Genomic DNA, 12049 nt, shown 5'->3' with positions numbered 1-12049 from the left:
TTCAAACTTATACTAAAAGCTTTGTTCCCAACTTTTGTATTCTTAAATGATCATGGAAAAGTAGAGACGAAAAAAAGGAAAACAATCGCGCACCGAATTTTAACACAACTCCATTAAATTAAACCGAAACCGAAATTAATTCGCCAAACCCAAACCATGCTCCGATACGTTACCATATGAATTCACGACAGTGGGAACAGAATGTCGGTTGACGCAGGAATGTGGCCATAAACTTGTGACCATTAACCTAGAAATAGATGGAAAAAGAACGATCAATTCCTGGTTGATTAGAGAAGGAAGGTTGGTAACTCGCGAAAGGGAGATGAAGGATGCGGAGTGTACAGGGATTTGAGGAATGAAAGCAAGTAACAAAACAGTTCGATCGTGTGATCGTGAAACGGATATTGGAGCGGAAGTGATGCCAAAGTTTAAATAATTATTTCTTCCTTTTCTCCGCTTTGGAAATTTGCAACGCACATTAATCACAATTTTAAATATTCTTATTGAAAAAAGCAAATTATTACGCTTTTCCTATGGGTGGTGCATGCTTATTTTAGATGACCCAATTGCTGTTGCAAAATAAGCAACACAGAACACTGGCAGGTAAATGAGAATTCCTTTCCGATTACACATAGCATACAGATACACACACAAACAACGTGTCGTTGCTTTCCTTCAATCACAAAACGGATCCATAAACAGGTAGGAAGTACGAGTAGGTTGTGCCAGATCAGATCAGTTGTCTCCATCATCATCATCATCATCAGCAGCATCATTGTGGTTGTACAGTTTGCACAGGCCAGTTTGGCTTTCGAATAAATCATACAATGCAACATATCGGAAACTTTTCCTTCTGTTTTCTCCGCTACATATCGTATGTCTTTTAAAAATAGTATCAATCCCGTGTGCCACTGTCAGGATGATATGAACCGGACCGGAGACTGATCCCAGAAATACATATATCGTCCTTTACAAATGTAACTGGACACTTTGCAAAATTTTATAATTAAAATGATAAATTTTTTGTTACGAATTTAACGCGTTTTCTTCACGAAATGGAGACGCATGGTCGCTCACACCAGCTATGATGGAGACGCCTAGTGTTTCATGCTCTAAACAAATGTTTTCAAAATCCATGTAAGCTCATCAATTGTCAAACAAATGAAGATATTTAAAAATACATTAAAAGCTTACCAATGTTGTCTGCAAAACTATTCTTACTGCACACCTTTTCTCAACACTTTTCAGGGGAAATCGATTCCAAAATTGTTCTACACCTGTAGCAATCACAGCGCGCAACCAGCACAACCAATGCACAGTGCTCACTATTCTGAATGCAACTAAAAACAATAGCTATATCCTACACCGTCACAATCCTCCTCTGCCACCCTATTTTGTATAGCGCATTAATCAATTCAATTCGAGCAGAGAGCAACTAGCGTCCGTTTGTCAACCCAGTGAGATGGACTAGTCGTTCAAACAGGGCATAAAATACACACACACACACATCACCATCATCTCGCTTCCATCATTGAAGCGCGCGGTGGTGACGTGGCAAAGTACGTTTTCAATTTGCGAAGAAATGTATAACCCCGTTCGGTCAGCGAACGGAAAGCTGGGGCACACAACAACGCTTCGAGAATGTGTTTGATTACAACTGTGTGCTTTTGCTGTTGTTGTTCTTGTTGCCCGCAGTTGTTTATGTTGATGCTCTGTTGCTACAAAAAAGAAGGGTCAAACACGATCCATTCGCTCGACGTCATCCGTTTTCACTTGCGGATGGTGACCAAACCAAAGGGCAATGCCCAATCAATGAAAGAGAAAAGGGTGAAGGATGTGGCGGCTGCTACTGCTCGGCTCGGCACAACTGACCTGATGAACACGCCTTCTCATAGCACCGCGGCGGCGATTTAAAAATGGCTGATCCTTGACGACGGCCCGGCGGCACGAGTTCTGCGAGGCTACATTGTTGGCGTCCTGCGTCCATCGGAGATCGATCTTCACGTGCAGCCGGCCTTGTGGTTCGAGATCGACCTGAGTTGAAGAGAAGAGATAATAGAGAAATGAGTAGAATTGATGTGACCAGGTCGAAATGATCTGCGCCCTTTGCCGCTTACCCAAAAGTCCTGCTGCTCCGACTCGTTGCGCGTGACCAGATCCTCGAACGGTATTGTCGTGTTGGCCACGAACACGTCCGTGATAGGTCCTTCGTGGAAGATTGTCATCCCGAGCACGTTCGCGTTCTCCACCTCATGTATGAAGCTCTCGTTCCACACCGGATCGAAGGTACGTGGCTTTGTGGTGGACCGATCTGCAAAACCACGGAAACACCGGACAAATAATTAGTTTTCTACGGTCAGTAAGATTCCCATGAAAAAAGTGCAAAAAAGATCGTAAAACGTCCACACCGTTTTAATAAGCGTGGATGGAATAGGATGAATGATTGTGAAACCATTTATAAATCAACGAAGTGCGGTGGGCACATATTTCATCACGCCAATTGAGCCGAAAGTGTCGCCACAATTTAATTACACTCAAAATAGATCGCCACCACCTCCTGCTACAGTGTTAACGAGTTTCACTCCCACTTTGTCGTTGCGCGTACTCAATCCAGCGCAAACAGCTTATGCCGATTGCCAAATCACGTGCCTTTCACGCAGTGAGAAAGTGGATGAAAAGAGTGCAGACACGGCGCGATCCATACCAGGGCACGGCCGACACAGGAACGAAACATCAAAGTGCTGCAAAGTGCAATTTTCCACGAAATCATCGTTCACATCGTTAGCTTCCTACGGGCCTCGGTTGAAAGGAATGTAGCGGCGTAAGAGGCGTACGATCATGGCCATATTTGACGTGACTCCGAATGCCGCATGGGATGTGAATAATTTTCTTCTAATTATGTGCGCGCTTCGGGTAGGATGATTCACTTGCAATTGAAGGAAAGAGAGTTAATATTGGGACAGTTTGCCGTAGGTGGATTGACTTCATGTCCAGGCATTAGATGAAATACTGAGCAACAATCGTCGACTTATTATTAAGAAATGTAAGGATCTTGATCGTAGGAGGAATAATGGAATACTTTCTGACTGTCTATTTATTATAAAGAGACGCAGGAAGATGTTTTGTGATTCAAATAATTACACTGACAGTTAATTACAAAGCATAAATACTTAAGTCTTCCACCCACGAGAATTCCTCCAAGGATCGATTGAAATAGACTCTTGACTTGACTCTTCTACGAATCAAACAAAATTGGAGTGTGTCATGAAAAACGATCGTCGTGAAATAAATATGATTCATTTATTGTGGAGAATGTTGGCCACCGTCTACGGTTCTGCTACACGATCCGCATGCATAGCAGAGTGTCCCTTCCGCCCACTTTCCTTCCTCTTCACTGACATTATTTCGCGAACCCTGCGAACTGACACGGTGCGGAACGATACTTCCAACTTCCTTCATTTTTTTTTCCCCTACCACACAGATTGCGCCATTTTCCCATCCATTGCATTGACCTACTTTACAATAAATCGGCTTTAATTGAGCTCATCTCCCCTGGCGGCCAACGAAGCGGCGTGCGGATTGGTTTTGTATGTTTTTAAAAATGCACGTATGTTATTCCAAGCTGGGATAGTAGTGGTGTGATGGCTGGCGACAAAATATTGTTGTTAAATTCCTCAATTTCTCACAAAAATTAGTTGGGTTTTCAAGGCTAGAGAAGTTGGTTGGCACACAAAATGATGACTGGTTCGTAGAGTAGAATCTGTTCCTTTTCGTGCGCTTTTAATTCGTCCAAATAGTAATAACAAAACGCTAACAGCATGTTAATCGTACACCGTGAGTTTGTATTTTAGCTAGCGATTTACACTGTGCTCTTCTTTGCTTGGAGGTGGTGTTTTTTATGACAATTGCTGCAACAGCATCATCATGTGGCTAGACCGGAGGAGGGAAATCGTTGATAAGATAATGAGATGCGATCTGTTCGGATTGTACGTCGGCGTATGCAAGATAGCAGCAACACACGTTTTCGAGGAGAATTAAGATCGTTTCATGAGGGAATGATTATGAAAATATTGTTGAGAACCCAAGAAACTTGGAATGTTATCTGATGACAAACTATACAGCCATGATCAGATGGTATTTATCAACTAGACGATAATGAGTTATTTTGATAATTAGTCCAATATATCCAAAGACTGACGAGTTTAAATGGAAAACAAAATTCACGGTTAGAGTTTCACGGCCTAAAGATAAGAGGACAAACGACAACTAAAACAAAAATTTGGGGCGCAATATGCAGAGGAACTGTAAGATCGAGATAATAAAGCGCACCCTGCTGGAATTGTCATGGCACATACTTGTCCACGAAAAGATGGTCATTACACATATCATTTCTCATCATCAAAACCGTCTGCAACTGTACAGGATTCGGGACTATATCACCTTCTGCGTCTTAAAAATCACTGCGGCACTGTTATATAGCCTAGTTTGCCAGTTTGACGACTATTTGTTTATATTGTGAACCTGCCTGATACCTTAAAGAATCCTAGGTATATGTTTTGCAAAATGTAAGTCAACCGACGAGTCCCAAAAACCAGATATCCGCGAAACGATGTCGATTTATTCAGCGTAACACAGAGGGAAAAATTCCTTAAGTAAAGTCCACATAATCAGAGATCTTAGACATCCGTGTTTATGTGTAATAAATTGTGCGCCGTGTCACAGGGACGGTCCAGACTGACATGAGGACATGAGGATTGACTATCAAACTACGTGGTATACACAAAGTCTAATAAGCCATTCGATGACCGGTGTGACTAAGTACTACTGTGAGCGAAAAATAAAGAGTCTGCGTTTTTTTCTAAAATAGTTTTCGAAGTAATCCCCTTCCAATGCAATGCACCTTTTCCACCTATTCTCCCATTCCACGAAGCAGGTGGAAAACGCGGATGCTGGGATGTCCTTTAGTTCCGCCGTCGCTGCGGCTTCTATCTCCTCGATTGTGTCAAGACGGTGTCCCCAAAGCGGCCGTTTTAGCTTGTTGAACAGCCAGGCACAGTCGGTTGGTGCCAAATCTGCCAAATACGGCGGTTGCGGAACAATATGGGTGCCAGTTGTTGCGAAAAACTCCCTTAAAATGGTGGCCGCATGGGAGGGCGCGTTATCGTTGTGCAAAAACCAGCTGTTGATTTTCCACAAATCCGGCCGATTTCGTCGGATGGAGGTCCGAAACCGCCGCATTACTCTTTGCTCACCGTTTGGCCCTTGGGAAGAAATTCTTTGTGGACCACCCCACGGTAATCAAAGAATACCTTACACATTTTTCTTCGACATCTATTCTTCCCCGAAGGCTTTTTGTAACATCCGCAATGTTTCCGCAGCGTTTATTTCATTGCGCAAACAAAATTTGATACGTGCACAAACTTGGACATGGTCAATATGGACAAAAACACTTGGCGCAGCTTCGAAAACAAATTGTCAATCCTAGCTAGGTTGATGTTGTGACTTGAAACGTGTCAAAATTGTCAAAAACATACATATTGACAAACAAAAAATGAAAACAAAAGGGCTCTTTTGGCGCGTGAAATTTGACATCCAATGTCACCTTACTTTTCGGACACTTAGTATGTCGTTAAGCCAAGAAGGAAGACCTACAAATGAATCATTAAGCCAAGAAGAAAATTTCGTTGTATAGATTACGAGGGCTTACTTTAATGCGATGTTGAGAAAAAACCGCTAACAAATTGCTTAAGTCTAACTAGACAACTTTGAAGTCTAAGTGTATAAGTTGAATCCAAACAAAAAAAATGTTTTTCTCCTTTTTGGAATTGACTTCCCAAATTACCCATAATGTCAAGGAAGCTAAACATAACAAACAAACCCTGGTACCAAGAAGAACAGAGCCTTGGTAAAGCTCGGTCATAGTATGAATGGGAACTGCTTTGTGTTAAGCAGCAGCCTAGACAACAAATGAGTCATTCGCTTTTACTCAATCCCTTACACTAGGTTGTAAAGGAATCCATGTGTGTAACCCCCAGAGATCAATAATACACATCATACCTTCTTGGATGTAACGGCTTACTGGTAACGGTACCTATAACATAGCGATATCATTGACTCACTTTTCTAAGTATGACGCTGATCCACAACGATCGCCCAGTCTCGGTGGCATGCAATCGATCATTGGCGAATCCATTAGCGTTGGTTGCAAGCTAGCTTGCGTTCACACGATTGCACTCTGCCGCGATAAATGATTATGCAGTGCATACACGAAACACGTGTTGAGTGGGGGGAAGGTCCGCCTCGGAAGGTCAATCTTTGTTTAGCTGCTGGGTAGGTGTTTTATAGTTCGCGTAACTGTTTAAAATTGAACCAGTGTGTTTGAACATATTTGAGTTACTACGAGATAAAAAAAAATGGTGGCTTGAATAAAGTAAGCGATAAGCAAGAATGAAAAGGCATTTAAATTCATCCTGTTAGCCCTTTAGCTAATATGCATAGAAATATATACTTTTCGCTCCTTATTTTCTGTATCTTCTAAAAAGAAAAGGCATGTAATATTATTAACTGCATCAATCGCGTGCGCTACAAATACGCTTGCACCCGCCGAGATCATTCTGGAACGATCCATTTGGCCACAAAACCACGCCACAATTCTGCGCGCCTATCGGAAAAACTATTTTCATCAACCTTCCCACTTTGATAGTGACCTTGGGGCGGGGAGGAAAAAAAAACGCGTCCCTCCCCTGCCTTCAGTGCCTATATGAACCATTGCTTGCGAAACTCTAAAATCTATTTCCCCAGAGACGATTGGTTCACCCGCCACCGGCACCCCAGAAAATCCCAGCTCCCTCAGGTGGAGCGGAGAATAAGCGAAGGGGAGAGGGAGGGGGTGGCAAGAAAAACTTAAAACCCTCGCGTATATGCATTTCCGCCGAATGAAAACGAACTGTCTGACTGGTGGTGGTGGTGGTGGTGGTGGTGGTGGTTGTGCTGCGTTGCACGAGACACTCGCGGACGGCAGACAACGTTTGGCGCTTTCCGCACGATGGCCAAAGGGGAACAAGCACTACACGTACACCGATGGCGGAAGGTTGCAGGAAACGAACAGCAGACGGGCGAAAACAAGGGCATGAGAAGACACACACTCACAGAACAACACATCATCATCATCATCATCCCAGAAATGGGAATGAGAAAAAGGAAAGGAAAAAGATGGTTGCTTTAAACGAAGACACCGAAACAACAACGGAACAAAAGCGGGTAGGTGCCGCACGCGTGTTTACGAGACGAGAGGACTCGACGGAAAAAAGTACACGCACAACCACACACACACACGCATAGAAGGTGGCATTCAGCAGGGAAAAATCGTGCAAAGGAATGCCGAAGGCAATGAGAGATATTGGGGTGAAATTGCTTACATCTTCAAGACGATGGGAGAGGAGAGAACGCATGCTTGCCTTGCTTGGTTTGAGAAATCGCGCGATTCAGTGCGAGAGAGAGAGAGCCCGTTGGAAAATCGGAAAGGATTGAAGGAAAGTTTGATGCGAAAATCAAGCAGTAGGCGGGGAAGGTTTATGAATTGACAATTCAATAATCAGATTTTTAATCGCAACTTCCCTTATCGCAATAATGGTGGCACAAAATCTCATTGTAGTGCAGGTGATTTTATGGAAGAGAAAAACTTTTTTCATGTCTTTTTCTCATCTAAGGAGATTTGTTTTCTCTCTCTTTATGAGGAGTAAATGTGTGTTCCGACACATTGATGGTACGTGGAAAATCCAGAGCTGAATGGATGTGTTGTTTTCCACATGTTGAGATCTACTTAAAAAAAATAAAATTGTTTAAAATCTTTTTTGATAAATTTTCCAAGAATTCTTGAAGGTTGCAGCTCATCAGTTTCCTAACCCGCAACTCGTAAAGCGTGCTACAATCGTTTCGTCACGACATTCCTTTAGCCTGTGTGGTGACAACAGACGCTTGACCAAAGAGCGCACATCACACACACTCACATGCACACAAAAAAGCACGAAACGAAACATGAATGCTCGGTCTGTCCCTTCCCCCCGGTTCTTGCGCTAGGCTAAGTTTTCACTACCGTCCGGAAAACCCTGACCTGTGGGAACAGCGCAAGCAAAGCAATTCGCTCTTTCCTGCGCCCCGCTCGCTTGTACTAGATATCCTCTCTATATTACACACACACACACACACACCAAACATCCAAATAAGATTTGCCAATATGAGCAGCAGCAGAGAGAAGGAAAAGTGGTTGCTTTACGCCACATTTTCTGAACAATCTAAGTATGTGTATGTTTTTCTTCTCTGTGCCTCTCGGCTTCCTCGGCGATGGCGCTTCCCAGCTCAAACGTTGGGACAGCCATTTTCAATTCCAATATCGCGCGCGCGGTGGCGGATCGCTCGAAATGTCAAACTGTCCCCGCGGCTGCTTACATCTGCTCTGCCAATCCCATCTGCCTACGGAACACATAACACAGGACACGAGTTGTTGCGTCAAGGGGAAATCAGGTTGTTTTCATGCTTCTTTTCTCGCTCTCTCTCTCTCTCTCTCTCTCTCTCTCTCTCTCTCTCTATCTCTCTCTCTCTCTTTCTCTGCTCTTTCGGTTTGACATTTGGATCATGCTTGTTGAAAGATGAAATTGACATGATCGGTGGGGTAGACCTGTTTCTACCATATGAATGCGGAGGGGCGCATTCTATTGTTCTCTAAGCACAACGTAAAATGATCTGGTCGTGTTAGATCGGAATGATCTGCTAGTAGGTGCTACAAGGATATTTCATGTGTTGGGTTGTGATTTATTAGAGTCAACTTGTGTTGCTTGGCTTTGATGTGGATAATGAGATCTCAAGAGCAGTATTTCACATGTAGACTAACTTTGGATATAATATGAAATATAATATACGCCAATTAGGATCTCTCGGGACACTTGTAAAGTAACTGTCCTTATTCTAATGTAATGAAGTCAAGGAAGTCACAGATCTCTAGAAAAATTTGAATTAAAGAAGAATACTAAAAGAATTCTAAAATGAGAGAGTCCTTGAATTTATTCCCAATGTTTGGATGGTGCCGGTCTTCACAAGGCGGGGTGCGGACTTCCGTGTGGTGAGGATTTAACTATCCAATTACTTGGTGTCAATAAGTCTCTTAGGCCATCAAAATGGCCGGCATGACCAGAAAAGTCGTTAAGCCAAGAAAACGAAGAAGAAGATTCAGATATTTTTAGCGACCCCTGTTTGGCGCCTGTTTTTATCCAGAATCATCCTCTTTGGATTGATATATTCAACTAAATGGCAGGGCCACACTTCACTTCCTGAGGCGGTCCTGAGGATTCTCAAAAAAGAACAAGTATTAGAAAATTACAACCCACTTTCCCAACACACAAACTTACCTATGAACTTCTCGTCGACATCTATCGACACGTACGGATCGATGAGCTGATCACCGAGCCGGCCAAATGTCATCGTGTGCCGTGTCTGAAAGTCGGTCGGCCGCAGTCCGATCGCCTCGCATACTTTCAATCGCAGCGTACCCGTAAACATGATGGATGCCTGGCTGCGTTTTCCGTTCCTGCCGCGCTCACTTGCACACAGCCACCCTTAACACTCCCTACTGCACCGCTTCCACTCTATTTCGAGCTGTGTGAAATATGCTGGATTCTCTTCACTTTGATTTCTCACAGGGTCTTCGCGTGACCTCACACAAAACACAGCACCGGCACGTGTTCTGATTGAAGAAATAGTGCTTGGAGGGTTTCGGCCGAAAAGGGACGTGACGTTTTCTACGTCACTTTACCCCGTTAGTGAGTGGCAGGATAATGACCACCCGTGTCGGGTTTTGGGTGTGCTGAAACTGGAGGAAGGTACTGCTTATGCCGGGTGTGTACAAGTGGCTAGGAGCAGCAAGGTAAGATCGCGTAGATATTGCCGCACAACAACTTGCACTGTCACTGTTATCCAGCTCGCAACCAAGCACACACACATACACGTACGCACACATACACACACACACACGTTCGCGCTCGCGCCACTTATGAAGATACTCCGAATAATGAGGCTGGAAGTAATTAGTAGTCACACCAGTATCGTGTCAGCCGTATTAAAACAAAAAAATAAATCACTGCATCCTGTTGGATAGACAAGCAAATTTGCACCGTTTAGAACTTCACACACACCTATGTTCACCAAAACTTTAACACTTTTTTTTTATTTATTCCACAGCACTTTCCCTACAGAAAACGGAGGAACATTGAAGCAAAGACCTTCGTCAAGAACGAGTCTTTTCGGTAAGGATGCATCGTTTAATGAACACAGTCCAAGTGTTGGCTGTGCACTCTCTGTCAGCCTTTTACACACTCAGTAGTACGATGGAGACGAAAATCACTCTCTAGACACACACACACACATACACACACGTGCGCGCGAGGAGATGTTTCCGTTGATCTGTTGTGTGGTGTGCTACTGTGCCAACAACGCCACTTCTCACTGCACCATCGAAGTATACCCGAAGGTGGCGTACAAATGACAGGTTCAACCGACACACGTTTCGTCAGATTCGTCTAATTAGTAGCAATAGAGATTTTGTTGTTGTTGGTTGGTTGGTTGGTTGTGTAGCAGTAGTAGTGGTAGTAGTTGCTTCTCGTGACAAGTGTCAAATTACCAGAAGCTTGAGTATATGAGTGTTTATGAGGGTGAAAGTTGTAGAAAGAAGCCGAAAGTGAAGAAGGGGATGATCACGCATTGCAGGGTTTTCAAGTTTTGAATCATGCAGTGGAATTTTTCAAATGAATGGAACTTTTCAATCGTGTAGTGGAAAACTATCCTCGAATAGTTTGTTTACATCAGCAAATCTCTCCTTAGTGGATGCAGCCTCTTCTTATAGTTTTTTTTCTTCTTTATCTTGGCATACCGATCTTTTAGTTCACTCCGGCCATCCAATGATTTACTAGACTTGTCGATAACAAGTAGTTGGATAGTCAGTCCTCACTATGGTGTGAAGGTTTGAGTGAAGATTTGATTGCAAAGGTTTGGAAAATATATTCCCCTAACCATTTGAAACATTTCCCTAAGCGATTCTTCTATTCCATTATATGGATTTAAACCCTGTATTCTAGACGAGAACGAAAATTGGTGTCCCCGAAAATATTAACCCATCAAAGACAGTCATTGAAGCGGTGTGACTATAGCAACAGCACACACTACTACAATTTGATACGATTGTGTGCTCACAAAACGCACACAGTGGAGATATAGGGGGGTCAGCTATGATTAACAAACAATAGCGCTCGTTGTGCTTAGGTTGTTGTTGAGGATGATCTCCACAGACAAGACAAGCGTGTGCTAGACAGCCAGTTTGTTATGAACCAATATCATCCGAAAAGAACTGTGAGCTAATTTTTGTTGGAGCAATAGTATGAAATAATGATAACCGTCCCTTTTTCGTGCTGCTGCTGCTAAAGTTGCCAGCTGACATTTCTGTATTGCTATTGCTGATAAGAGAGCGCGACCCCTTGCAGGCCAACAACAACAATTTCACCCCCCCAGAACGTGGAAAAGATCTGAGACTGGGCGATGGGAGAAAGAAAACGCACGTCTCCCCGGAGCGGAAAAACCACCCTTAAAAATGAGGGTGGCTTTTCTCGTGCCTAAGAGGTAGTAGTAGGGGGAGGCTGATATTGGTTGGTTTTGCTGGTGTGCTCATTAGTAGTAGCACACGCACACCATCGCCACGGCGGGACTTTTCTCTCGCGTACGCGCGCGCACCATACACGCACACACGGACCGTTTTGTTGGTACCCAATCGCTCCCACCTTCTTCTGCTTCAAGCTTCCCTTTTGCAGGAGCTCACAAGGGGATACAGTGAGGAAAGAGGAAAATTCTATTCGAAGTAGTTTAGTTCTTGTTCTTGATTAAATTTCACAACATGTGGGAGAATGGGCTGTCTTTAAAGGGTCGAAACCACATGTTTAGGATATCGCCCATCGTCAAAATACACACGCTCTATTGGTTCTTTTGTGTGCCATCACATACACACACA

General features: G+C 43.5%; 3 protein-coding genes across 4 annotated transcripts in view; 1 reads left to right on the top strand and 2 right to left on the bottom strand.

Moving 5' to 3' along the window:
* The window catches only part of LOC126557207 (protein kinase C), a 283290-nt gene extending 273735 nt beyond the window's left edge, over window positions 1–9555 (bottom strand). The window contains exons 1-4 of one of the 2 annotated variants that reach the window (XM_050212894.1): window positions 9405–9555; window positions 2118–2311; window positions 1873–2034; window positions 174–247 (exon numbers count right to left, since the gene is read on the bottom strand). In XM_050212894.1, coding sequence (XP_050068851.1) covers window positions 174–247; window positions 1873–2034; window positions 2118–2311; window positions 9405–9555 — 581 coding nt within the window. Of the gene's footprint in view, window positions 1–173; window positions 248–1872; window positions 2035–2117; window positions 2312–9404 lie in introns of those variants that run through there. The other variant, XM_050212895.1, reaches the window with a different exon arrangement.
* Window positions 1–12049, bottom strand: part of LOC126558677 (cleavage and polyadenylation specificity factor subunit 4) — a 500167-nt gene that overhangs the window by 294630 nt on the left and 193488 nt on the right. The window lies entirely within an intron of this gene.
* LOC126557508 (probable methylcrotonoyl-CoA carboxylase beta chain, mitochondrial) overlaps window positions 1–12049 on the top strand; it is a 142554-nt gene that overhangs the window by 109479 nt on the left and 21026 nt on the right. The window lies entirely within an intron of this gene.

This window comes from Anopheles maculipalpis, chromosome 2RL, assembly GCF_943734695.1.
Source record: "Anopheles maculipalpis chromosome 2RL, idAnoMacuDA_375_x, whole genome shotgun sequence".
NCBI classification, from domain to species: domain Eukaryota; kingdom Metazoa; phylum Arthropoda; class Insecta; order Diptera; family Culicidae; genus Anopheles; species Anopheles maculipalpis.
This window is presented reverse-complemented; position numbering and strand designations above follow the sequence as displayed.